This window comes from Pungitius pungitius, chromosome 17 (assembly GCF_949316345.1).
Source record: "Pungitius pungitius chromosome 17, fPunPun2.1, whole genome shotgun sequence".
Classification (NCBI taxonomy): domain Eukaryota; kingdom Metazoa; phylum Chordata; class Actinopteri; order Perciformes; family Gasterosteidae; genus Pungitius; species Pungitius pungitius.
The window spans coordinates 14,886,369-14,913,504 of NC_084916.1; the positions used below are offsets into that span (position 1 = coordinate 14,886,369).

The 27,136-nt window shown below is 50.2% G+C and overlaps 1 protein-coding gene across 2 annotated transcripts in view; it reads right to left on the reverse strand.

Moving 5' to 3' along the window:
- Positions 1-26,033, reverse strand: part of ptprua (protein tyrosine phosphatase receptor type Ua) — a 41,240-nt gene extending 15,207 nt beyond the window's left edge. Inside the window, exons 1-15 of one of the 2 annotated variants that reach the window (XM_062558416.1) lie at positions 25,874-26,033; positions 24,987-25,280; positions 20,754-21,080; positions 18,748-18,857; positions 16,749-16,950; positions 14,681-14,783; positions 12,926-13,220; positions 11,761-11,797; positions 8,289-8,427; positions 6,773-6,802; positions 6,188-6,348; positions 5,752-5,939; positions 3,399-3,471; positions 3,089-3,165; positions 777-794 (exon numbers count right to left, since the gene is read on the reverse strand). In XM_062558416.1, the coding sequence (XP_062414400.1) occupies positions 777-794; positions 3,089-3,165; positions 3,399-3,471; positions 5,752-5,939; positions 6,188-6,348; positions 6,773-6,802; positions 8,289-8,427; positions 11,761-11,797; positions 12,926-13,220; positions 14,681-14,783; positions 16,749-16,950; positions 18,748-18,857; positions 20,754-21,080; positions 24,987-25,280; positions 25,874-25,985 (2,166 nt within the window). In that variant the 5' untranslated portion in view covers positions 25,986-26,033. The remainder of the gene's footprint in view (positions 1-776; positions 795-3,088; positions 3,166-3,398; positions 3,472-5,751; positions 5,940-6,187; positions 6,349-6,772; positions 6,803-8,288; positions 8,428-11,760; positions 11,798-12,925; positions 13,221-14,680; positions 14,784-16,748; positions 16,951-18,747; positions 18,858-20,753; positions 21,081-24,986; positions 25,281-25,873) is intronic. The other variant, XM_062558417.1, reaches the window with a different exon arrangement.
- Between the last annotated feature and the right edge of the window lie 1,103 nt (positions 26,034-27,136).

Consider the following 27,136-nt stretch of genomic DNA (forward strand, 5'->3'; position numbering starts at 1 on the left):
TGCAAATAATTGATTGAACTCGCCAGCTGGAGGGAAAGAAACCGTCTAATTCAATCTCAACGACAGAAAAAGCGGCGGCATTTGAATGTTTGATCCACATCTTTTCCGTTTGGATTAAACCGACCCCCCCCGCCCCTCGATCCAGATCCGGCTAACTAAAGCCGTTAAACAAGCTAACCGGCCTCCTGGCACTTGATAACTTGTTCACCGGAAGCTAATCGCGCTAACTTATGGACTGGCAATGAACAAAACTTCCTAACTTAATAACTGGCGGTTACTACTTTAAAATAAATGCTAACTGGAGAGTAACGAGCCAACGCGCTAACTGGGAGTCAACAAGCTGTCTGACCTTCAAACAACCTCTCTGGAATGCCACCTGAGACTGGCTTCTACTGGGCTTTTTGTGACTGGCGCAAAAGATGACCTCATTTCACTGGTTGACTTATTCCGCCACGACGCCTCGCCAGCGACCCGGGTTCCCAGGAGGTTCACGCTGCGCCTCGACGTGCTCACCTGAGACCCGGACTAGCCTACTCTCCTCTGTGCAATGCCAACGGGTATTTCTCCTATAAGGACAGCCGGATGGGAAGCAGGAACCCAGTCGGTTTGGGGTAGAGAAAAAAAGGAACTCTGGGGGGATGGCGGAAGAAGCTCAGAAGTTCAAAAGGGAAACTGGAGGAGGGAGATCTGCGGTTGGAGGGAAGCCACGGAGGGGCTGGCAGGGACGGCATGAAAAGCCAGAGGGGATGAAAAGAGAAGAGAAGCAAGATACTTACTTCCCTGTTTATCCGAATCTAAGAGACGCCAAAAGGTTGAAAGGCAAGAGGCGGAAAAGACAGATAGAGAGAGAGAGAGAGAGAGAGAGACAAAAAGACAGAAAGGAGGAGAGGAAACAAGAGCTAGTTATTCTGATTAAAGACCAGGAAAGGAAGGGAAATGAAATGGTTAGAAAGCAGCTTGCTTTGAGGACCTGTGGAGAGAAATATGTTCAAAAGACTCAAATTCCCATCTTCCTGCAGCGTGTTTGGTGCTGTGGAATCAATTTCGGGTGAACCTTCTGACCTTTAGCACATCTTTATTTAGTTTTCAGGAGAGAGAAAAGTTCTTGATCTGAAGCCGGTGACGACAGCGATTTGTCCTCGGTGTTAATAACACAGATGACACTTTGGCACAATCCGTAAGGACAGAGGACGCCTGAGGAAACACACGCGATTGAATACATTCTCTCAAAGGGAAGGTTCAAGTGTTTTCTGCAGGACTTGAGCAGTCTTTTTTTTTTTTTGGAATTACATCCCATTTTGGATGATTCCGCACTTGAGAGGTTCTTCTTGTTTGGGAATCGGGTCGAGCTGACATCGAACCATACGATGACTGTTCATGCACATTCGGCGGCTTAATGAAGAAGACGTCTACAATGATAAAAAGACAAAGCTGTCGTATTATCCAAATTATCTAAAGTAGCTGGCCTCAGGTGGCAATCTACTGGGGTTGCCAAATTATTGGATTTAATGAATAATACTTTCTGGTTAATTTACAAAGCAAATCATGAGGTTCAAAAATTCAAAGAGTCATAACGGGAGGCAGGTGACGGTAAACAGAATATCTATTTAAAGATGTATCATCATAAGACATATTTACAGACCGGTTTATCTTTTCATCCCTTTTTTGTGATTTTTTTTGTTCTAATTCATTTTGAAAGGAGAGCCTCAGAATTTGTTAATCGCCTTGGTGTTAAAAACCGGTTTGAACCACTTTATTTGGAAATAAAACCAAAAGTGAGATCACCCGAATTATGACTTATTGAACAGAAAATAGACAATGGTGATGGGAATTAGGTCTGTAAAATGTAAAATCAACGCGTGGACTAAAGGGTTGAGGTTTATTGTTATTTAAAGGTGACAGGGGCCGATTAATTGGGTCGTCCTCCAAAAACACGTCTTCCAGGCTGACACACAAACAAAAAGACACTTATCGTAGTACGAGCTTCAAGCCAAAGTCGAAATTGAGGCTCCCCGAGCTCCTCCCCTCATCACGATTACTGTCGATTTCCGACGCAAAAAAGAGTGACAGGCGTCGCCGCCTCGGGCGCCAGAGCCGGAAAAGGCCTGACTGACAGCGGCCGGTTAGCTAACCACGGAGGACGGCCGTGTCCCGTCTGTGCCGAGCTGCGCCTGTCGCACAGACGTCACGTCTCGCCACCCGTGCCGAGGAGAAACGATGCGAAACTGCAGGTGAACGAGAGGAGAAAGGGCTGGACGTCTTTTCTTTTTTCTTAACAAAGCGATGTTTATTATTCATTCCAACCCCTGGCGCCTTCCATGAATACTTGGGGAAATCATTCCGCTGCAGTGTCGGGGGGGGAGCCCGAGGGGGGGGCGGGGGGGGGGGTGTCTTGGCACGACGCGTGGTTAATGACACAAAGGTCCTTGGAGCGTCTCGAACCCAAATGGAGCCCTCGAGGACGCCGAAGGGGGACGAAGTGGCCACGTGCGGCTCTGCGAGCTTTGACGTCCTCAAGGCGTCCGCCGCTGATCACCCCCCCCCCCCCCCTCCCTCCCCTTCTGTCCACTTTGCATTTTTCCTTTTTTTCCGGCACACACAAAAAAGGAAACAACTTTCCCTGCAATGAGTGTCAGAGAAAAAAAAAAAAAAGATAAAGGCACTTGAGAGCTTCTCCGAGCCGCCCTCAAGCGAGCTGCTGCTGCTGGAAGTGAACCAGAGGCTCACTCCAGCTCAACTGTAGGTGAGCTCAAAATATCTGAGAGCGGATGAAAGGCTCAGCCGCGCGATGCAACGAGTCCAACAGCAGCCGCCTTACAAAAAAAAGGCATTTGGGGGCGAGTCACGGGGCTCCCGAGCTCATGGGCTCCTGCGATAAGATCCCGAACCTCAAAAAGCCTGCATGGCCCAGCGCGCACGTGTATATGTTTCTATGCGTCGTGGGCGTAGTTACTAAGCGGGAGTTCAGATGAGGAGGTGTCTTGTGGTCAACAAACAAACGGTGGAGGAGCAGGAGCTCTTGTGGAATTGGCCAAAGAGGAGAGAGGGGGGGGGGGGGGGGGAAGGAGTAGTAGTGCGGGTGACTCACGTCTATGTAGTTGGCGTTGACGTAATCGGAGCCGGGGTCGGCCAGCAGCGAGTGGAGCTTCACTCGATGTCGATCGTCTGAAACGATACGGGAGCAAATGTTTGCCTTTTATTATTACAAAAGCAGATCTCGGGCTGTGAGATGAAATTCGTGTGTTCATGGTGGTGTTAACAGAGTTCTAAGACATGGGGGGGGGGGCATAGGTAAATGGAGATTTGCTTTGCTGTGCTTAAGCGTGGTCAGACTGAGATTCAGAGCCCTCGTCACCCCGTGTTTCTTTCCTTTCGGGGGGGGGAGGGGGGTTACTCACGGTTCAGCAGGCTGTCGTGCCTTCCTTTGGTCTTGTCCTTCTTTTTTGTGACGTCCCAGCCATCAAAGAAACTCTGCAAACAGGTACAGATCAGTAAAGTCAAGCAAAGACACCTCATGCACGACTCTTTAAACTCACAGACGAAAAGCACTTTGCTGAATGCACTCCAAAGCGAGAGCCGGAGGTTGTCTGAGGGACTCGGGGAGTTTATAGCCCTCTTGCCAAGTCATCAACAGACATCTGCCACAACATAGCGCGGGGGGGGGGGGGGGGGGGGAGGCTGAGAACTGAGAGACGACACGCGGCACTGAGCGATGGCTCCGGCCTTGGGGAGGAGGAGCAGAAGCAGGCATCTCCCCCCCCCCCTCTCCGCAGTCATTGTCCTCCTACGCGCTGTGCTCGCTGCCTGAAAGGCCTCGGCCGGATTGAACGGCTGGATTTTGCGATCTATTGAATTCCGGCGCAACAAATGAATCAATAAATGAGTTGGCGGGAGAAAATAGACGTGGATGGATCCCGGATTGAGGCGACCATTGCCCCCCCCCCACCCGTGTGTGAGGTTGAGGAACCACCTGAGACCCCGGCGGGATGAGCGATGTCAGCTGACCGGGGGATTGCACCCGTCTGGGGCTCCAGTGCAGCTGATCTCTGCTCCCCATCAGTTCATTAGTTGCATTGAACATGCTCAACACGAAAATATTAAACTGTGTAACATTCATAAGTAATGAACGGGCTTATCATTTATTAACGACACAGGCGAGCCGATTCATTGAGTGTGTATGGGTAGGCAAAATGAGCAACCCCTCCCCCTAAAATGATGTAATACAGCCAAATCTTTGTTATTGCATGGAAGTTGGAACATGGATTTATCCAACTAAGCCACTTAAAAGAATGAGCCAGACGTTTCTCATGTGAAAAGGCCCATTCTTAACGGTTTATTTCATACTCATCATGTGAAACTTTGTACAGCTGATTACAGTTTTTTTAAACAAAGGTAAAATCCTAGATCCTGTTTTTAAGTAACTTTTGTTCGCTGAAATCGCAGCAGAGACATTTGTTTTAGCCAAAGACTTCCTTCTTGAGGTCATTCAGATACAGGTTTATAATAATAATAATCATAATAAAATAATCATTTTGGCATGTTGCAAAATTGGGTTCTTTAAAGCCTCACAAATCCACCATTGAGCTACTTAGGGGGGACAAGATCCAAAAGAACTATTGCATGAAATTGGCTGCGGCTGCAATTTGACAATGAAGTTTTAATTATCAGACCCGCGGGTCCCTTTAGAAAATGTGAGAACAACGCAAACGTTGGCCGATGTAAAACCGGCCGAATCAGGCTGAATTTAAATCTTTAGGATCAAACTCGATATTTTGACTGGCACCAACAAGCGGCTGTTCCCCGCATCACTTGACCGTGTCACAGTGTCGAGGGGAAGCTGCAGTTCCAGGTGCAAACGCGATGACGGATTCCTCCTTTTAGGAGGACTGCATCAGTCGCGCCGAAAGAGATGTTTTCCGCAAACGCGCTTCTTCCCCGGCTCCAGGTTACAAATGTTTGGCTTCCATGCACAACGCACATAGAGCCCTACCCGCCCCACACAGAGGGCCTGACTCATATACAACCCCCCCCCGCCCCACCATTATGCCTTGCAACATGCCTGATCAATGGCAGCAGTCCAACCCAGTGGGAAATAAGGGTTATGAAGTCTGACAGCAGTGTGCACGCTGATCCTCCTCATCTTGTTTATTTCTCCAGGCGACGGGGAGCCAGACCGACGGGTGAAAAAGTGACCCATATATTGATTTTGTTGAAGGGGGAAATTCGTGCGACCCCTGAGGGATGTTAATCAATCAGAAAAGTGCATCTGGCTTCCCGCAGGTGAAAAAAAGAAAAAGACTCATCGCCACTCTTTAATGTGGAGGGCATCAGAAAGCGCTTTTGACCGCACGCCCCTGAGTGTCAAATATTGCATTTCAGCCACTGCGCTTGTCTGCAGTAACACAGAGAGATAAAAAAAAGAAAAAGAAACAACATCAGCAATTTTGAAATGACGCCGCGTGTTACATTGTATTTGCCGCTCTTTTCGTCCCCCGCCGGCGAGAAATTCAGCTCCTCCAAGAAACACAATCTTACAGGTTCTCGCTCCTGATCTGCCACGTGTGTGATTGTTCCTGCTCGCATTGCTGTATAGTGCTTTCGGGGAAATGACTTACTCCACAACCTGCCCCCCCCGGGGGGGCCTCGCAACGCGGGCACGAGAGAACGCAGCCCCAAAATCACATTGCGCGATTGCCCGCTTCGAGCAACACAAAACCAGCGACCGACCGGCGGCGTCCGCTTGGCTCTCACCTCGTACTCTTGTTTGAAGCCGTAGCCTTCGGCCGTCTTCATCTGGTTGATGTGCTGCAGGAGGTCGGCCACCCTCACTGCGGGGTGCAGCTGGCCCGTGTGGTAAGGCGAGCTCTTCCTTCGACAGTGGCGGTGGGGCGAGCCCCCCAGCAGGCTGCTGGACTCGTTGACGGAGCTGCGCTGTTCATCTGGAGGTGGGTGCGGGGGGGGGGGGGACACAAAACAGTTTGCATCGTTTTAACTCGGCTGAAAGGTCTAGGAAGAAGGTGGGGGGGGGGGGGGGGGGTTCAGCGTGCTTCTGCAGAGGGTTGACTGGCACCGCAGAATACGCAGAAGAGAGACGCAGCACCTTACCGAAGGTCAGGAAGAACGCTCTTCCCCCCCCTCTCTCTCTCTCTATCAAGAGCGCCCATATGTTCTCCCTCGCTTGTCTTACTTCGAGCGTTGCAGCCGTGGGCGTCCATGAAGGAGTGGGCCATCCTCTCGTCCTGCTGGAGGGTGCTCTGCTCGGTCATGCTGCAGTCCAAAGAGCTCAGCTTGCGGCTCTTCTCCTGCCTGTAGGACATGGCGGCCTTGTTCACGGCCACCTTCTTCCTACTGTAGAGATGCAGAGAGGAGCACGGGGGGGCGGGGGGGGGGGGGGTGAAGAGAAGAGAGGACAGCAAGGGGAACGGGGGCAGAATGAGAGAAAGACAATCAAAGAGATAAGGAAGAAAGGGAAGGAGGCGAGGAGATGAGAAATTGGACTGAGGGGGGGGGGGGGGGAATATAAGAGCCACGAGATTGAAACTGGACGAGGGGGGAAAGTGCGATTTGGCGATAGCAAGAGAGCCTCAGAAGTGGTGGTGGAGGTGGAGTGAGAGGAGAAGGAGGAAGGAAGGAGGGGGGGGGGATCTATCCTGGAGCATGAGGTTGGAGATAGCGGGGCTCATTTCCACTGAGGTGATCCTGGAACTACGAAGGGCAAGCAAAGGGGAACATGGCGTCAGGGCGGTGGGAGATGGAAAAAGGATTGACTTACGGATAGTAAGGGTAAGAATAGAAGTCCCTTCTGATTAGCATGAGGGAGGAGGGAAGGAGAGACACAGAGAGTGAGGAGAAAGAAAGAAAAAAAAAGAAGAAAAAAAAAGAGAGGTGACTATGCTTTTATCAAGATGAAGATGCTCAGAATGTCTTGGAATGTTCCGAGCAGGCAAAGAATGAAGGAGACTCCGCTCTGCATTTTACAGTCAGAGGTTTTCGTAGAGGTCGCCTGCATCCATGCTGCTGTATTATCTGCTGTCATTTTCATTTTCATGTGCCATTAAATACACACGTTAAAGCTAATTTCATTCATAGAACAAATGAAACCACAGGACTCAGAAAATAGACTATATTCAACAACAACAAAAAAAGAAATGCCCACTTGCGTTTCTTTTCAACAGTGGAAACTCCAATTTCTTCACAGTGTAAGTCCTTAAGTCTTTAATAGGATAAACTTAGCTAAAATGTGTTTTTTTCAGTATTTCATTTGGAGAAGTAACTAGCAGTATTTCCTACGCCGTCTGTGTCTAAAATAACATCCAAAATCTCTGGCCTTTGTGCTCTCTCACTCGTAGAAAGTTAGTCGAGAGCTGAGCTTTGGTTTCTTCTTCTTCCTCCTTCTTCTCCGCTGCCTGCGTTCGACCTGCACTCTGCTGAATTACGCTCTCTCTTCCCACCCAATCAGAATATATTTACGTATACAGTCCGACTGCGTACGAGTGACGATATCTGCGGGCTAAAAAATGCCCACGTCCTGTTTCCTGCCTGTCGGCTGCCTCGCTCCTTTTGTGCCTGTGAGATATGCCCGATGAATCTTATCAGTGACTGCCTTCTTCCAGACATCCCATTCCCTCTCCTTCCATTCTCTGTGAGAAATCTCCTCCAGGATAGACAAGTCCTCCCCCCCCCCCACCCCCCCCCCCCAAAAAAAGCAAAAAAAAAAAAAAAAAAAGCAAAAACAAGCTTCCTAACCAATTACTAGCTCATCCACTGGCACCTCCCAGCTGCTCGCCTCGTGTAATTGAGTGGGCAATGGAATAACATGCCCCTAGATGAAATATTTCACACTCAGATGACTGTTGCACCGCGGCCCGTGAGAGGGGGGGGGGGGGGGGGGCGGCGCAGGGAGAACGCGCTGCAGGTGCGGCCGACAGAGGTAATTTGCAGGTGGAGAGTCGCCAGTGACTCCGGTGTTTGAATGGGGCTCAGCCGGGGCGCACAGGCCTCGGAATTAGAAGATGAGATGAAACACACAAAAAAGCTTGGCTGAGGCAGCAGGGGGGGGGGGGGGGAATTTTGGATTAATGGCGTGCCGTTCCACTAACTTTGGCTGTGATTCACTCTCATTGCCAAATCCTTTCTTTCTTCAATAGACCCTCGCTGCCAAGAAACAATGAATTTACTCCTTGCCACACAGGAACAAAGGCACTTGAGGGCCGCTAACGGTTTGCCTGTTGAAAAAAAAGCTCCGACTCTCCCCCCTCATCAATTTTCACGGGGGGGGCCCCGCTCACCCCTTCTTGACGATGACGACGATGGCGCCGAGAAGCAGGACGAGGACCGCCAGGCCGCCGGCGCAGGCCCCGAGGATCAGCCCCATGTCCTCGGCGTGCTGGGACACCTCCAGAGCTCGCTTGGAGTCCTTGCAGGCCGCTGCGCGGGGGAGGAAGAGGAGGGTCGCGTGAACGGCTGCTCGGCTCTGGTCGGCAGTGAGAGAGTGCCGTGGGGATTCCAAGTCAATTAATCACTGTCACATTGGTTTGAGCCTAATGGACGAAGACAAACAGGCGGCGTGTGCCGGGCGTGTCTCCACAGTGGATGTTGGCTTGGTTGGGAAATCTGCAGAATTTCTTTATAAACCCCTAACCCCTAAACCTTGTTCTACTTACACCTTTTACCCATTGTTTTGGATATCTGTTAAAGTCATTTTGACAAATACACAAATGCACAAACAAATGATGACGATTCAAAATCCTTTACCAGCTAAGTGGCTTTTTCCTGTTTTTCACCTCCTCATCGAGGAGGGTTTTCATTGGAACTACTTTAACAATCTAGTGATGCAACGGGTGACTGGGTCCCGCTGGCTCACTGTCAAAAAGAATAATCGCCCGAGCAGGTGAAAGTCCTGCGAGCAGCGTAGCGGTGATATGCAGCACGGGAGGGGGTGAAGGGGGGGGGGGGGAATCCTACGTCGAGGTACCCGCAGATCATATTTTCATAGTGATACTTCACTTTCAAGTGCAATGTACTATACATAACACGTGGCCAGGAGACGGATACGAAGAAGGCTGCTGTTTGGTTGTGCACGGGAGTGTTTACTGTAATCTTCCTACCGAGAGGGAGTGAGGCGCGTTAGAGGTCGCCGCATATCCAATTTGAGCTTTTCCCCACGAGAGACAACAGTCGGCGAGCTTGTGTATTACTTATTATTTGGGAGTTTGGGAGGGAGAGAGAGAGAGAGAGAAGCAACGCTCTGGTTATCTTAGCAAACTGATGCACGCTCTCATTCAGGCTGTTATTTCCCTCCTTAGCCATATGTCACAGTCGCACAGTCTCAGCTATAGCCAAGAGCATGAAAACCTCCCCCCCTCCATGAATCATCTGTGGCTCCCTGTGGTGTTCCGTCCAAAAAGGTTGAAAAACTTGCTGTCACGAAAGGCGCGTTATCGCTTTTCTGGCAGCGTGTCGTTCATTAACGAGCCGGCGCGCTGATGAGAAAACAAACGAGGTGGGGGATCGTTGAAGGGTCTCGGGCGGGTACGGACCGGTTCGGCGGCACAATCGAATTTGAAGCACGTTTCGGGTGTTCTGACAAAGCGACGGGGCTTTGATAAGCTGTGAATTGGTGGCCGGCTCCTGGCAGACGACGCGGCCCGAAACAGACGCGCCACCATCGAGCAAATCGAGCCGGGGGGAGGGGGGGGGGGGTGACTCATTCTGCTTTTATAAATAAATGTCATTGCACCAAAAAGATCCAGCTGTGGTTCTGCAAAGGCGATGCCTTTGTGCGGCGTTTAATGGCGGAGGCCGTAAGCTGAAATGCGTTTATGCAACTTCAGGACCAGGAAATTTGAGTCACGTGTTTTGTTCTATTATGAAACTTATCTAATACAAGCTGGTATTTAAAATGAAAGGTTCCCGCGCCACATCGTTCACACCGTCTCACAGGTTTTAAGCCACATTTTCAACGGCCTGATTTGAGCATGTGACGCTTCTACCGGCTGAGCAAAGAAAAAACAACAGTTTTCTGGCAGTTCATCTTTCGAGACGATTCGATTCGATCCGTAACACGTTCACACGTTCACACTGTTGTTCCGTGTCATGTATTGTTAGCCCCATTTCCTCTGAGGACAAGGAAAAAAACAAAACGAAAAAAGCAAACAAAACAAAGAGCGGCGAGGTGAACACAGCTGGCGGCACCTGTGCGTGCGGGAAGCTGGTGAGAGGAAACGAACAGCAGCCCGGAACCGTCTTTAACGGCACCTCTGGAGCAACATCAGCAGATCCTCCCGCCTGCCACAGTCGTATTAAGCAACTACAGTAAAAAAAAAAAAAAAATGGCTCCTATAAATACACCTGCAACCCTTCCCTTCCAATTACGCGACACGCCCGCAGACACCAGCGAGGCGGAATTCTTTGATGTCATCGCACTTCAGATGAGAAAGAGTTCAGCAAGAAGAATCCAATTTAACTGCCACCTTTCTCAAGAGCACTACAAACTTCAGACATAATTCAGTGGGGAGGAAGTGTGTTGGGGGAGGGGGGGGCGGGGGAGGGGAGGGGAGACAACTTCATTTCACCCTCCGTCTGTCTCCCTCTCACCTATTGTTTGAACTGAGAGCCTTCTATCTGCTTCTGTCTCTCTAGCAAACACCCCGGGGGTCGCTTCCTCTCTCTCGGGGAGAAGAGAGGATACGTTTCTGCAATCTGGAATTTCAAAGGCATCCGAGCCTGAGAGGGTTTTTTTATTTTTTTATCCATAATGTCAGCGTTAGTGATTGCAGAGAAGCAGAGAGAGAGAGAGAAAGAGAGAGAGAGAGAGGACACAGAAGCCTGTTTTCTCTCACCTCCCCGCTACCCCCGAGTCTCTGCTTGGGAACGAGGGCCTCTGCCCTTCAGCGCCCCAAAAAAGAAAAAACACCCCCCCCCCCCCTGCACCACAAAGAGGAATGCACCGGAACCGCAGTGGTTATGATCTCCAGGAAACAGCATTTGGAGGATATAGCTTTGCATTATCCCCATTTTCACACCATCGGAACAACAAATGAGTTTTGTTCAGCAGGGATGTGACCCCCGCAAGACACAATTTAATAAAGGAGGCCGCGGGGAGGGGGGGGGGGGGGGCGCTCCCACGTGAGCAGACAGACGTTGAAAAAGTCCCCCACTATCGCCTAATTATCTTAACTAGTTGTTATGATAATCATTAAGATCCATTAAAGCCCTCCAATCAACGGCTTTGTATGGCGCGGGACGTCCGCGAAATACGACACAGCTCGCAGAAACGTGGCCGAGTTAAGATGAATTCTTACCTCAAGAGTAAATAGTTTGGATGAAAAAGGCTTCCACCGGGGGCCTTAAAAAATAAATAAATAAATAAATAGAAACCTGTCTGACTGCTAATGTGTTTGCCGCGGGACCCCGGTTGTGAAACTGTCATTAGCGCGTCCCAGCAATCCCCATTTTTGGAACAATAAAACTCGCTTAAAGTTGGCGACGCACGCGACGCAGGCGACTCGGGGGAACAGCTAACGGCGCGGCACATAAATCACGTGAAGCGCCACCGTCCACAGTGTAATTAAACGGATCACGTCTGAGGACTCTGTAAAGACCTCGAAAGCCAAATAGGTAGCTAATAAAATATAAAAAGCTCCTGTGATAATCACGTTTTAAGACACACTGAATCACAACCAATGTGACAATGAATTATTGATGTGGAAATGCCCTCAGAGCACCTTTTGAAATTAAACAAAGGGAAGTCGGCGTTACCTTTGCGAGCGATCCGAATGCAGTTGATTCTGGTCTCCTGTGAGCAAGAAAATGGAAGAAAAAAACGGCTTCGTTAGAACCATTCGGTCCCATTTGGTCACAACAATCAGGCCGGGATGATGCAGCGTGAGTCGGTCCGGAGGAAAGTCACCCGGACCTCCGACCCCCCAAAACAGCCACCTCTATCCCATAGGTAGAGGGGCATGTTAACAAATTAAGATTTAAGTAAGTTATATCAGCCTTTATAGGCAATTATGCTAATCTATGCTCTGAAATTGGAGTCAAAACCTTTCCCCTAAAACGGTTGCCAAATTAGCTTTTTTAATTGGAAATCTGTTACAAGTGGATTCCTGTCTCCTCTCCTCTCCTACAGTGACAGAGAAGTCACATTTACTCCCACGGGGTGGGGGGGGGGAGGGGGGTTATTAAAGCAGCAGCAGGTACTGCGTCAGGTGTCATCCTGTCTCCTGTCAAGGTGGGCTTTTGGCTTTTGGAGGCAACAGTGCTTTATAATGCCGCACGGCCTTGAATCATGTTGAGATATGGGGGCGGGGGGGGTGAATAACGTTAATCAGTGATAGTTGATATTAACAATACAGTGAAGATGAAGGGCAGCATTTTCTAAATTTGTGCGTTAATATTTGCTAATAAAACAAAAAAAGATACCAGTGGTAATACTGGTAATACTAGCATTTGACCTCAGATGGATCTGAGGTCATCCAGTGAATAAACACCGATGACAAGGGACAGTTAATCCCAAAATCGCAACAAAGGCTTGAAAATGGAATATCATGCATGCATGATGTTTTTCATCCCGACAGACAGCATTTATTTAGATAACGACTCGCTCAGACTCAAACAGGTGGAACGAGTGAGAAACCCGGCTGCAGCGATGACGCCTCTTTCACGCGCCGCCGAAGACACTTAAAAGTCCATAAAAGCCTCTTATGCATCTAATTCGTCCCGGGTAATTGTCAAAATAATATCGTTCGACCCCCCCCCCCCCCCCCCCCCCTGTAGCAGGCTCCTCTCTCCTGAAACGCAACTATTACACATTAGAAGATACATTCTGAGATGAGGCGGCGTTCAACTCTGTCTCGAGGGTGAGGATCCATCTGCGGATAGTGGTCTGCGAGGGGGGGGGGGGGGGGGGAACAGCTCCTACCCCTCTGAAGTTGCTGGTGGCCTGGAAGTAGACGAGGTAGTTCTTGGTGGGGTCCAGGGGGCTGTTCCAGTAGCCGTTGTAGGTGTGGTTGTCGCCCACGGTGAAGGGCGTGGCCTCGGGCAGGCTGCTGGGGGCCAGCTCGGCCGTGTAGTAGTGCGGGGGCCCCCCCGCGCCTCTGGCCGCCGCCGCCGCCTCGCCGTGGGGCCTCGGGGCCGGGAAGCAGTCGACGGCGCCCAGCTCCCTCCTCCTCACCTGGCGGGAACCGTCCTCCTCCACCACCACCACCTGGTAGGCACTGCGGGCGGAGGAGCAGAGGGCGGAGCGTCAAGTGCCGCTCGGACACACATATAAATGATCTGACTCCATGGGTTTGTCCCCTGTCCCTTTGTTTTTTTTGAAGCCACATAACCAATAAATAATGTGATGTGGCACATAAGACCATAATTATAATTAATTACAGAAATGATTTTGTTCCAAGTAATACAATGTCGCCATTAAATAGGCATTTAACACTCGTTAATGGCGCCCATTCTTCTGAGGAGAAAAAGGAGGTATGTTCAAAGTGACGCTTTGTATTCATGAAAGCCACTGGAATTATTTCTATTAGAAATCTTTTGAAGTCAACATAAGAAGTAATACTGCGTTAAATTCCAAAAGCTTTTGCCGTAATGGAGAATAAAAGGTAAAAAGAAAACCTCCAGCAAATAACGTGTTACTGTAAAACAAAGAATCTGTGTCCCTCTGTCTGCGTTATTCGACTGTCTTGAGAATCGCTCATCTGATCTTCTCCAACCTGGCCGCCTGGTGAACATGTCGTTAAGACCAGCAGGATGTTCACACTAATCTGAAAAGGTAAACCCGTTTTTGGGTGACAAACTCATTAAACCTTCATCTTCTTTCACTCTTTCACGTCTTTCACTAAAAGAGCTTAAAACCTTTTCTGAAGTGAAAGTACTGATAGGAAAAACTCACTGTGAAGATGATTCATATTTCCACCTGAAGCGTTACCAGCACAATGTCCTCAATACTTGGTCTGCTTGAGGTGGTGCTTTTCATTTATAACTGGATAGCTCAACGAATATTAATCCCAGATATTTTAATTATCACATGTTTCGTGATCTGAATTCAGGTCAATGGAGCACTTCAATGACTCCTTCTCTCAAGTACGAGTTGCGCCGTGTTAAATTGCTTCTGGGGCTTTCGGAAGGTTCTCTTTGGGTGCAAAGAGGAGCCTCGTGGGACAATCATCTCACCGTCGAACCTAAATATATTAAAAAGATTCACTACAGTGCTGTTTGTCTTTGATAAAGCCTCAAAGGCCACGCAACATATATTCATATCTGCCTCGTTATGTTTGACAAACGAGAAATTCCAAATGATTGGAGTTTCATTTTCATCTTTTGATGTTCCTCAACCCTGACTCCTCTCTACGGTGGTGACTCAGCCGGTTTGGCATGCGGTGTCACTCCAGAACCGTCTGACACGGTGAGTCAGGCTTCAGGATGGAGAGGGGGGGATTTTTTGGGGGGTTCTTACGTCCTTTTTGGCAGCTCAACCTCTCGAGGAAAACACCTCCCTGATCAAATCAATTTATTAACCTTTTTTGCGTACGTTGTCACATCAAATTGTGTCCTCCATGCTACAAGCATAGAGAACTATGTCAGGGTGCTGAGAGAGGGCCCCGTTCTGACCGCAGGTATGAATAGGCCTGAATGAAGGTTGGCGTGGGGGGGGGGGGGGGGGGGGGTGTTTTACCTGACCGGAGCGCCTCTCGCCAGCGCAGGGCGCAGCAGCACGGTGATGGTGCTCTCCGACTCGCTCAGCGGAGACGGGACGTCTTCGTAGTCAAACACGGGGGCTGAGAACAACAAGAAGAAGAAGAAAGACATTTTAAAGCAGGACCACATGGAAGAGTTTGGGGGGGGGGGGGGGGGCAGAACCGGGGAGAGCTGAAACTACGGTGGGAGGACAAAGGGAGAAAATCACACATGTTTTGCTCGAGTATTTAAAGAAATTTAAGGCCTTTACGCAAAATATGGTACGCTATCTCTATTCATTACCCTCACATTTCCCCCAGGGGGGGGGGGGGGGGGGGGGGGTGTGCACTGCAGTGTGCGCAGGCCTCCCGCACGCCGCCAATGACTGAGGACTAGAAGCAGCAGCCGGCTACAGAAAATACAAGAGGCCCTTATAAAATAATTAGGACAGATCTGAGAGCTGCAGGACCTTGGCTAAAGCTCCCCGGGGGGGACGGGGGACGCTGGGGGGTTGAAGTGTTTCCATCTCTGTTTACTACGAGGGAGTGAATTAACCGGAGTCTATGCACAGAAGCAAACGGCTCTCCAGATCCACCCCCCAAAAAAACACAGCGTGCCGTTAATGCCCGCTGTAGAAAGTCTCCTCGCGTGACCCGTCGTCGGCAAAAACACGCTCCGAACAGCGAACAGTGAATTATGCATAGCGGCGTCGGAGGGGGGTGAGAGGGGGGGGGGGGGCGGGGGGTTTGCATGTGAGGTGGTTAAATCCGGGCATGAATTATTGAAAGGCAAACTGTAGCCTCATCTCGTGTCTTGCTTCGAGGGCGGCGCTTGAGCTGTTGAATCTCCTTCAACGCCGCGGCGCGCACGTTGGCATGCACGTTGGCACGCATGTGGGCGACCCCCCCCCCCTCAGGGGAGATGGAACAGGGGCCGGTAAACGAGGAGGGATGGGTGTTGTTGACAGAGAGAGGACTGAAGGACTGCCCACCTTGTTAAACGAATGGTGTCATTCTTTAAATTACTCTCATCAACCTTTGATTAACCTCACCGGTGTTTTGCATCGGCAAAACCTTTACAACAAACTCATTTGTATTGGGGGGGGGGGGGGGGGGTCGGCGCGCAACCTCCACGCGAGCAGTGGGAGGTGGTGTGCAACGCTAAAGAGAAAAAGTGCACAATTTAATAAGCGCGCGTGAAGTGCAGCTTTCACAGCGGAGAATTGTTGTAGCCTTTGAGACACACAAGTCACAATCCACGTGGCTTTTAGAGATGATTGACAGATGGTTGTAAATTCGATTCATTCGATTTAAGGTTTTGAATCTCGTCGGGTTGCAGCGTGCCGGCGTTGAAGCGTGCGGCTTGTAATTAGGAGGAAGTAATACTTCATGATCTAATTGGAAAATTCACTTTTCCCATAATGTTATGACTTCCAGTGATTTTTCCCTTTGGAAAACGTCACGATAGCGTGAGACGTTTCATCCGAGTAAACGTGATCAGTGATTGGTTTGCAGCGGAGGGCGTTTCACGTTCCCCACGCGCACGTTTTCCAGATCAATTTCACGATCCGCGCCGACAACCTTTTTTTTCCTCCATCTCCAGCCTTTCAATCTTCTCCTTTCTGAGCTGCAGCGAAACTTTGAGAGGTAAACAAAGAGCTCCTCTGAACCCAAACCCATTCAAGCTCAACACTTGTTGTTCTCCAAGCTACAGGTCCGCCATTGTCATCAGACAAAAGCAAGATGATGAACATAATTGGTATAATTTAAAGATGTATGTGTAATTTAATCAAAAGCAGGTCAACGTCTTTTTGTGCGCAAATGCCCCCAAAAAACACACTTATTGTTTGGAAAATTGCTTTCTTTAAAAACGACGCTCTCACGGTGAGGGAATTCCACGTTATCCTTCACACACGTGTTCATTATTCAAATTTCCCGTTCAAGGCCACAATTTTCACCCCGTTTCCCAGGCAACGAACCCCATCAGACACTCCAGACCTAAAACCCAAACACAAAGACGCACACACACACGGGAACACGAGAAACCAGAGACTGCTGCCGCCTCACCGGAGATGTTGGTGGTGATCTCGGTGAGCGCCGTCTGGCCGAACCCCTTGGCGGTGCGGGCTCGGACCGACACCAGGTAGGTGGTCCCGGGGTGCAGGCCGGAGAACATGTGGTAGGTCTCGTTCCTCAGCTTGGACACGGTGCGGCGGGGGCCTGGCACGTTGATGCCCGGGTCCGACGACTCGATGCTCTGGTAGCTGATCTGGAGACGGGGTGGGGGGGGGGGTGGAGGAAAGACGAGGCCTTTCAAAATAAAACGTGTGGCTTTCACCGTAGGGGTGTTCACATTAGTGGTGGGTTTTCCCTAATTGAAAACCATTGTTAAGCCAGAACCGCACAAGCATGTAGACTGTGTTAGTATCTGTAATATGAGTCACGCAGCCTGCAGTTTTTATTATTCACCTGAAAGAGGGAATATGAAGGGCATTTCATTCAAAGGCTCCCTCACAAGAAACGCCTCTCAATTAATCTTAAAATGTCGCCTCACGCCGCGCGGCTAATTCATCTCACGCTGCCGCAGTCGGCCTCTGATAACCAGACTCGGGTAGATTCCGTGTCGTATGCTCATTCTACACCACCGCCGGCCTGATTTAACATTTAACATTTTTTTTGGATTAGTTGATGAATTAAAGCTGGAGCGTATGAATAAAGTGATGTCATTGCTTTCCTTGTTTTCAATTTGAAAAAATGTGCCGGAGTCAGTGGTTCTAGATCCATAAAACCGAGGAGAACAGCACATCCGTTGGCTTCACTGAGCAGCGCCACCTCAGAGCTTCTCAGTTTGAGCCTCAATCAGCTTCTTTCGGGGGCTTCCGTTGTTTCATTTGGGCTTTTCTGGCCACCTGGCACCACAATCCGCTCCTTCGGGTCCTGAACAACGTTCTGCAAGTCAGCTGCAAACCCCCCGGGGACCACGAGTGAGTTGCAGGGAATGTGCTCGTCTAACTCTTGCTTGGTGGGGCTGCGATGGGCCAGCGACCTGCCCTCCCATTTGCCCCAATGCATGATGGGATCGGCCCCGAACAGTATGAGCAGAAAATAGATTGAGACACGGACGAATGGTGCAGATGAAAGGATTATTGAGGGAGTAGCGGATATGACTTATGGTGAACTACTTGCTACTTGAATAGAAGTCACATTTATTCTGTTTCTATTTTTTCCAAATTTTATGTCATAGTTTCTTAAAGTGTGTGCCCAATCTTTTTAGTTTATAGTCAACCTGAAGGTACGTACATTAGAGCGAACACTCCGAACGAACAGACATGTAAAATCTGTGCAAACGTAAGCACAAAAATAAGCTTTTTTCCGTCAAACCACAGCTTTGACATCATCATATAGTTGGTTGGGGCGTTTGTGGTCATGTGTTGCTCGCGGCCCGCTGACGTTGCTCAGCTCCTCTGGACTGGTTGACCGGTCCGAAGGGGGCAGCAGATGGTGGCACGGCTGGTTGGAGGTGAGGGAGCCTCATCTGCATCATCAGGTCCTCGCCTCGTTCCCTCAGTTTCCAGAGCCGTGGAGGGAAACTAGTCTCTCTCTCTCTCTCTCTCTCTCTCCACGTGAGTCAGAGTGGGTCTTCATATCCACTTACCAAAAAAAAAAGAACCCGCTCCAAAGCCCGTACTACAAAGGTCTACGGTTTGATACGGGGGGGGGGGGGGCATCAATAATTAATTAGAAACATTTAAAAATTGCCCCCTTGTGGAGGCATCTCTTAGGCAAATAAGTAATTAGAGCGGTTGTCCCCCATGTAATTACAGCCCGGAGTCTGCGCCTCGGCTTTCATTACCATGCGAACATGTACAGTAAATCCCATGAACTGTGAAAAGTGGGTCCTCCACACTCCAGCGGCTCAGGCTCACCGTTGCCTACCAGCGTTTGGCCAAGAACCAGAAAGAACCACCCCCCCCCCCCCCCCAAACAAAAAAAATCAAAGAGGGGGAGCAGCAGGCTCTTTAAAGTGAGCAGAGGACACAGTCCACCTGGTCCCGCGGCGTCCTACCTCGTACTGCGCGATGAGGCCGTTGGGCTCGACGGGCTCCTCCCACTTGAGGAAGATCATGTCGTCGAGCGGCGTGAAGGTCAGGGACTCCGGAGCGATGCCGCCGGGGACTACGGGGGGGGCAAGAAAACAACATCGCTCTGAAACAATCACTCTGTGCAAGGAATAACATTTTTGACAAGAGCAGAAAAACGTTCTCGGGTCCGTCCCCCCTCCCCCAGAGGGTGTATGGAGATTCTGGCTTCTGCTGTCTGATAACAGAGCACAGCGTCCTGCGGCGCGACACTCCATTTTTCATCTTTAGCACCTCGCCGACAGAAGAAAAAATGGCAAAGTGATTCAACCCCCCCTGAACTGGCCGAGGATCTCTCTGCATGTTCTGGGCTTTAATGGGACGCGCCTCCTTTTTCGGTGGCTGGACCTCTCATTGCGTTCTGAGAATAAACTCATCCACGGGGGGGAGTGCTGGGTCTGGTGCCCCCCCCCCGTGGTAGCGCTTGGTGATAATAGCCCTCCGGCAGGAACATTTCACAGAATTTAAGAGAGAGTCTCATGTGTTATTATGTGCTGAGGCTGATGGTGTCGTGCAGGAATGTAAAAAAAAAACCACACAGTTGCTCACCTGAAAGGGTCCCAAAATAAACCCGACTGCATCTATTTCGAGGGAGTCACGTTTCCATTTTAAAATGTAGAAATTCAGGAAGGAACAGGAAACGAAAGCTAAAGCAATACAGCCCCGGAAAAAAAAAACGATTGTAGGCAAAACAACGAATGCACAACAATTCTTTTATAAGAAATTCAACCAGCAATTCTTGTGGGAAAAGCAGGATTTTCAATTCTACGTCCATTTTTTTATCCAACACATAAAACGATGACAACTTCATATTTAAGTAGCTAAGTCTAGCATTGTTGCTATTATTGCAATGATCTGCTGATACCGAGGTACTTTATCAATAAATCCAATGAAAACACATACATCTATTCCTTGGACATGTATAAGTTTCCAATCCTAATGCTTCCCCATGCTAAGCTAAGACAGTAGAGGTTGTCTGGGTGTCAGAATGACTGAATTACGCAATGCCCGCTCGCCTGCATCACCAAACTCCCCGGACGTGTACAATCGGAATGCAAAGAACATGCTTCGCTATCGCCGAGGCGCCTGTTGTTTGATGCTCGCAGCGGCCCGAGAGGAGCTGTCACCGGCCGCGGCTCAATTACCGTAGTTGTGAGGGTGACGGCCGGGGGGGGGGGGGGGGGTGTAGGGGGGATTGGGGATTGTCAAACTGTCAGACTGGCACCAGCAAAAACATTCCAAATCGAGTAGAGTGGAGACAATCACAGCTTCTTCTTCTTTCTTTTTTTTGGAATCTTACATTTTTCAGACATTCAGCTTTTACTTTCCAGTCAAATCTAACGAGTACAAAAGCACCAAGCTACACTGTGTCATTCAGTTTATGTAAATCCACTTCCTCCTGCCTACGATGCGTGTAGGTGTACATGACGACATTTGATCTTCCTCTCATATCATTCGCTACTCGTGATGCCGTAACGTTGAAAGACAAACAGCATTCCGCGATGCTAAAATGCATTTCGATGAGGGAATGAAAATAAAACGCTGCCCATGCCCCCCCCCCCCCCTCACTCGCTCCACCGGGTCAACAATCTCCCTGAGTGGCATTCAATTACATTGAAAAGTCTGGCTCTATTCTACATAACAATAAGTGTTTGACCTTCCTTCCTTGCAGACTCTGGGTATTTGCATTAGAATGTGTGTAATCTGCTGATGTAAAAATAATAATACCAAGATAAGCACGATCATTTTAGCATTTTTGCATCAATGTTAATGATTAATGTTTCGCTGGTTTCCATTTAAAAGGCTTATTTTGTCAGTCAATATTTGTCTTTTTTTGCGTAAAGGCACGCATCCGTGTGCGCAATTGCACAACTATTACCTGAGCCTAGGCCCCACCTTCAGTGCATACACGAAAAAAAAAAAGCCCACTCACTGTCCTCCTCCGTCTGGAAGGTGACCTCCCGGCTCTCCTTCTTGCCCTCGGGGTTGGCCAGCGCCAGCCGGACGTGGACCGCGCGGAAGGGCGGCAGGTCCCTCAGGCTGAAGTGGGAGGTGTTGCGGTCCACGGACAGGCACTCCCGGACGGTGGCGTTGTTCCCGCCGCCGCCGCCCCCCCCCGTCGGCACGGAGTAGCGGTAGCACAGGGACAGCGAGTAGGTGTGACAGCGGGTCAGGTTGTAGCCCAGCGGCTCCCACTGAAGGGCCAGCTGCCGGGGCTGGATCTCGGCGGCCGTCAGACCCCGCAGGGCCCGCATGGGCTCTGAGAGGGGAAGAGAAAGGGGGAGGGGTGGATTATGAAGGTGCACAAGCAATATTTAAAAGAAAAATGGAAAGGAAATATGTGTAAAAATTAGCTATATCTGGAAGATGCTGCAAGTGATTCTCAACTGGTGGGTCTTCTAATTTTTATTTTCCCAAAAACGCTAAAAATTTAGCTTGTGAACTTGATTTTGAATAAATTTGAGATGTTGAGAATGTTCCTCGATTTGGGTCGCGGCTTGTGATCAAGGAGGGGTGATGGGGGGTCCCGGAGCCAGAGCAGTTGAGAACCACTGGTTTAACGTAAACGTAATAATAAGCAATAATGTGGAGTCTTAGGTTCAAAAAACGGCATTAACCTCTCAAACTCTCCCTCTTCAGCCGTGTTTTGAAGCTAATCGCTGACTGACTGTTGTTCTGGAGCCGATGTGCACACACACATTTAGAGGCAACTCGAAAGAACGATAAACCAAAACAAATAACCTCAAAGAAGCACCAATCACCAGGAAGGGGGGGAGGGGGGGGAGATTACCACAACTTCCCCGACAGAAGTTGAGCGACGGACCTGCTGACCCACGGGTTTTTACTTTGGCTCATGTGAAAATTCATGCAAGTGTTGCACCATCCGTTGATCTGAACTCCATTCCCCTCCCAGATGGTCGTAAGCTTCCAAACCCACAGGGCAAGCACACAGAATCGAGGGATCCTTTTAATTGTGTACCTCGCCCTCATCATGGGGGGGGGGAATACTCAGATGGTCAGTATGACTGGAGCCAGTTGGGATGGTTTAGGCTTCTAATCGGGCCTCCTGGTTCGTCCGAGTGGAGGTCGAACTGAGCGGAGAACACGCCAAAGCGGTTGATTTTGGGGGAGACAGACGTCTGACCACTTTGCTGCCGCTGGACGTAGAAAGGAATGAGTTGGGTATAATCAATTTTTTTTTTCCTTTTGCAAAAGGACGACACACCGCCAACGGGTTTGCAGCACGACTTTGAGATTTGTGCTGACAGGAGCGTTTTCACGCAAAAAGAAAATCGCCCCTTGATGCAGCTAAAAGGAGGAAACCAGACAGAGAAAAGGTGACGGCAACAGTTGCAGCCGACTTTGCAGAACGCGTTGAGCTGCCTGAGGAAGTAGCGCACAACATCAACAACAACGCTGCGTTTCCATCTCTGCTGGCGCGGAGGAGGTTCAGCAGAGGAGAATCATTGGCGACGCGTAATAACTACTGTCATGTGGGACAGCTAGGATTGCGGATATCCAAGTCCCCGTCACGGGGGGGGGGGGCAAGGGGAGGGGCTGTTTCCTCCCCAGAAGTCTGGCTTGGAAGTTCAAGTGTGTTTCTGAGACATCGGATAAACACCGAGAGGGAGGCGACGCCTTTCAGTCCAGCACAGGCTGGTGGGGGTGGAGTGAGGGGGGGGGGGGGGGGGCAGGCTACAGCCCTGCCCGCTTCGCTGAACATAGATCAGCAATGTCACGGAGGAGACATCGGCGCTGAGGGGACAGAGAGCAGCCGGAGCAGAGGATGCCCTTTGCTGACGTGAAAGACGCGTCGACAAAAGGCTTCGGGTTGATGTGTTTTTTCGGCCCGACGCACAAGATAAAAACTCAAAATATCAGCAGTAAATCACGTGGTAACAACGCCAATTTGAAAGAAAATGATGCGGCGTGTAGGAGAAAAACAGGACCTGATGTTGTATGAACCCCGCACACATATTGTAATGCTGCTCTGAACTCGCTCTGCCACCAGGGAGCCACCGACTGAACGTTCACTCCGAGACGCCATTACTCATCATTACGGCGGCAGTGAGCTCCGTCCTTCTCCGCCCGCCGCTCCACCACCAGTCCTGCCCCCAGACTGACATTCAGCTTGATTAGCCTAATCAGAGGGATTAGCCGGGGGGGGTGGGGGCGTCCGCCTGGAGAAGCCGTGAGTGGCGGAAGAGAAAGAGACGAACGAGGAACAGTCCTCGAGGGCTCTGCACATTTCATCCCGTGCTCCTCATCTTTAACAGCTGCTTCAGTGAGCTGCCCCAACCCCCCCTCCCCCCCCCCCCACTGCCAGCAGCTATCCCGGAATGATGATGGACTATCAGTGCACACCCTGATACTTACCATTGAAACCACATGAGGCTTGGACTACTGATTCATATTATTGCAGGAATCCCCCTTTTTTTTAACGAATTGACCTCTAAATCATTTTGATGCTCCACGGCTTCGTTTAAGTTGAAAAAGATTAAGAAACAATCCCGTAATTGATATCAAAGATGTGCACAGATTGGCCTAGCAGAAAAAAAAAGAAGAAGAATACAACTTGCAATAGTTGCATGTTTTTCTTTGCTTGTGGGCCGCAGAGCATTGGCCAAACGGCATAAATCGTACTTCTGTGATGCATAATGCAACGAGTGAGACAGACGGAACCTTGCAGAAGACTGTTAACCGACACTCAAACACAGTGTCCCCCCGGCCTGCTGGGCCCGACCGATAAAGAACGCCGTCGCGCTCCAGTCAGAAGAAGGTCGTCCAATCGGCGCGTGACTAACCCGGGCACCGAGAGCCGCAAGTCAAAGCGCTGTCGCGTCTCGACACAATTAAACCCGCGCGGAAAAGGCAAGAACACCACACACTTCTGCGGGGGGGAGGGGGGGGGGGGGGGGTGCGTCCTTCCTCGTAGGCATTCACGGGCGCTGCACTTGGTTGATTACGCAAAGAGTGATGGACAGTCTTGATAAGCGTATTGGAGCATCGGGGTGGATGAACTGAAACGAACGCACGCACACACACGCACACACACACACACACACACGCACGCACACACGCACACGCCAGGCCAGAGGTGGCGTGCGAGGAGCACTTCTAGATTCAAAAAGTCGCTGATTTTTGTAGCCAGTGTCGTAGTTCCGGATGAGATGAGCAAAGCGAGCAGTGTCATCCAAATACCTTCATGACATATCACTAAAGGGTATCCACATGGTTTTTTTCAATTCAATTCAATAAGAAAAAAAACAATCAGGGTGACCCTGTTAATTGGAGTCACCGACATCGAAACTTTTTTGTAGGGGAAAACATTTGTTCCACATCCAAAGGGGTTGGAAAGCTCGAAGGTTAGAAAGACATCGGTTTTTGGAGGGAGAAAAAGCACGGGACCGCGTCGGTCGTTTAGCGTCTGAACTGGACCCCCCCCCCCCTCAACAATGGCCCGTGGGATGGCCATCCTCCGCGCCACTAAGTATGAAATGTCCCCCTCGCTGTGCAGGAAAGGAATGTCCCCTCCGTGGCACGTTAGGAAGACGAATGTATCCAGCCTCGTGTCACAGGGCTGATGAAGCTCCACGTCTGAGCAATGAGAGTTGACAATCCAGGGAGGGGGGGGGGGGGGACGAGAGGTGAGAGACACTGACGAGAGTGGATCAAAGAGTGTGGCAGGTGAAGGGGGACGAGGGGAGGGTGTCACGCCGTCTACCCGGCAGAGCGTTTTTCGCCCGGATGAGCAGCGCTGCGACTGGAACACAGAGGAAATGTGGCGGGACCATCCCGACCCTCGCGGATTCCCCCCCCACCCCCGGGGGTGAAGGGGGGGGGGGGGGGGGGGGCTCACTGTCCTTTCCAAGAGTGAACCTTCACGCGTCATCTGTGTCTACGGGAGAAAAAAAAAAAAATCCCCCAACTGGTAGACGACAGCGAAACGGGGCCTTTTGTTCTCCGGGTGGCTGCAGGCAAACGAGATGTTAAGTGATGCGGCTCCCACCTGCAGCGCACAACTCGGAGGGGGGTGGGGGGGGAATTCCAGAGGCGCTCGAGCAGGGGGGGGGGGGGTACGCGCTCAGAGACGCAAAACATTTGCGGTTTCTTCATCTTGATCGTGGTGGCGTTAAATGGGTGGCACTGCTCGATGGGTACTCACCTGCACACTTGGTCCTGCTCGTGAGGGGGGGTCCCGGCGCCCCTGTGCCCCCGTCCCCGGGCCGGGTGAGCAGGACGCTGATGCGGTACTCGGTGTCCGGCTCCAGGTGCCAGATCTTGTAGGTGAGCGAGCCCACGCCGTGAGTCTCCGTCCACGTGGACTGGCTGGCCCGGTACTGGATCTCCCGCCGGATGACCGGTCCGTCCCCCACGATGGAGTTGGTGTTGAGCTGGATGATCAGATAGGTGGGGCCCGCCCGCAGCAGCTGGGGGGGGGCTATCGGTGTCGGAGGCACTGTGGAAAAAAAAGAGCGACTCGGCGTTATTTTGTGTAAGACCTTTTCTGCAGAAAAAGAGCCAAGTCACGTCAGCAGATGAGAAGTCAAGGATTTGTGTCATTGATTTTTTCTCTTTTGTGTGTTACAGTTTCGATAACATTATTTCTGCAGAGCATTAAGTCAAAGTCCTTTAATCAACTCAAGTATAAGAGAGAGAGAGAGAGAGAGAGAGAGAGAGAGCCCTGAATGCTGTAAATTTTTAATTTTAATGAAGCCAAATAGAAGCTTATTTTAATCAATAATTGCATGACTAATTACTGAAGGTCCTCTTTGCACATAAAATAAAAGCTCTGATGAATAATATGACCCTTGTAAACTCTTTGAATGATTAATTGATGAATCTCATGATTTAATTACTGAGCAAAGTGACTGAACACCTAGGATGACAATATTTATCAGAATGTGACAAAATGTATTATCAGTGGTTTACCTGAGGGGGGGGGGGATGATATTAAGGATTATTATTAAGGTTATTATCATCGTATCATATATCACACTCTCACTTTCCTTTTTCCAACAACATGCTCAGACTAAAACAAATCCAGCTCACCTCTGACGATGAGTTCCCCGAAATTGGAGACGGCGGCGCCCCTGGGGGACAGCGTGATGCAGCGGTAGAGGTCCTGCTCGCCGCGCTGCGCCTCCACGTGGAACGACGCCATCAGCAGCTTGTGGCTCAGCCTCGACAGCAGCGAGTCGTCCACCACCGCGCTGTTTCCTCCGCTGCCGCACAACAGCACATTCGGGGGGGGGGGGGGGGGGGAGCAGTGAGCCACCTGAACCCAAAAATGGGCAGAAGGGCCCCGAGACGCAGACAAAAGAGAGCGGCGGCGAGGGGAGGACGGCAAATGCTTGATAAATGTCACCGGTAACAATAGTGTTTACGCTGACACGGGCCTCCTGGGTAGTTGTTACCCAGCACGAAGGAGGGCAGGGGGGGGGGGGGGGGCTGCTAATGTGTCAGCGCTTTGGGGGCACACTGGCAATTGGCTAAACTGCGAGGCTGTGGGGGGGGGGGGGGCAAAAAGCGTTTCCAGGTGCGAGCTGCAGTATATGCGGGCCACCTCACGGAATAAGCAGATTATTATGTAAGCCGTCGCCATGGTCTTGCTGCTCTTCTTTTTTTTTTTTTTCTCAAGTAAGTGGGTTTGACATTTGCCTTTTTTAATTGGTTCAGTAGCAGAAACCTGACCATTGCACGCAGAGTGCCTGGGTGATACCACCTTTAAGCTACGGAATTAGAGCACTTTGGTGTCAATATAATAGTTTGCTTCCTTCACTCACTTGATGTTTTTAGCTCTTTTAAAAAAAATATGTTTTCTACTTTGCAGAGCGTTTGCAGTTTCTTGCGTCACATTGTTGTTTTGCCGAAATCCAATCCAGACTCGGACTAGTCGCTTTATTTTGTGAAAATAACCGATATGGAACTGGAGACCGGCCCGCCAGAGGACGCGTGGCGCTGATTGTCGAACAAACGCCAATGCGGGCGGTTCGTTCGAGGCCTTAATGGAAGGCAGCAAAGTGCAAGTGAGCAGCTATGGACCCGGTCCAGAGAGAGAGAGAGAGAGAGGGAGAGAGAGAAGAGTGAGAGAAGAACCTCCCCGGGAACAGGAGATCAAAGAGAAAGCGGCAATTAGCTGAAACTGCGCGCTGATGATCAAACGCGGGCCCCACGTCGACAAATGGAAGGTACCGGATGGCGGTTAATGGTTTGTGATACGTCTCCATTTTCTGCTGCTACCGGGTCTTTTTTTCTCTTCTTTTCTCTTAATGAGAAAATTAGGGAGGAGCTGAAGAGAGCGTCGACTTACCA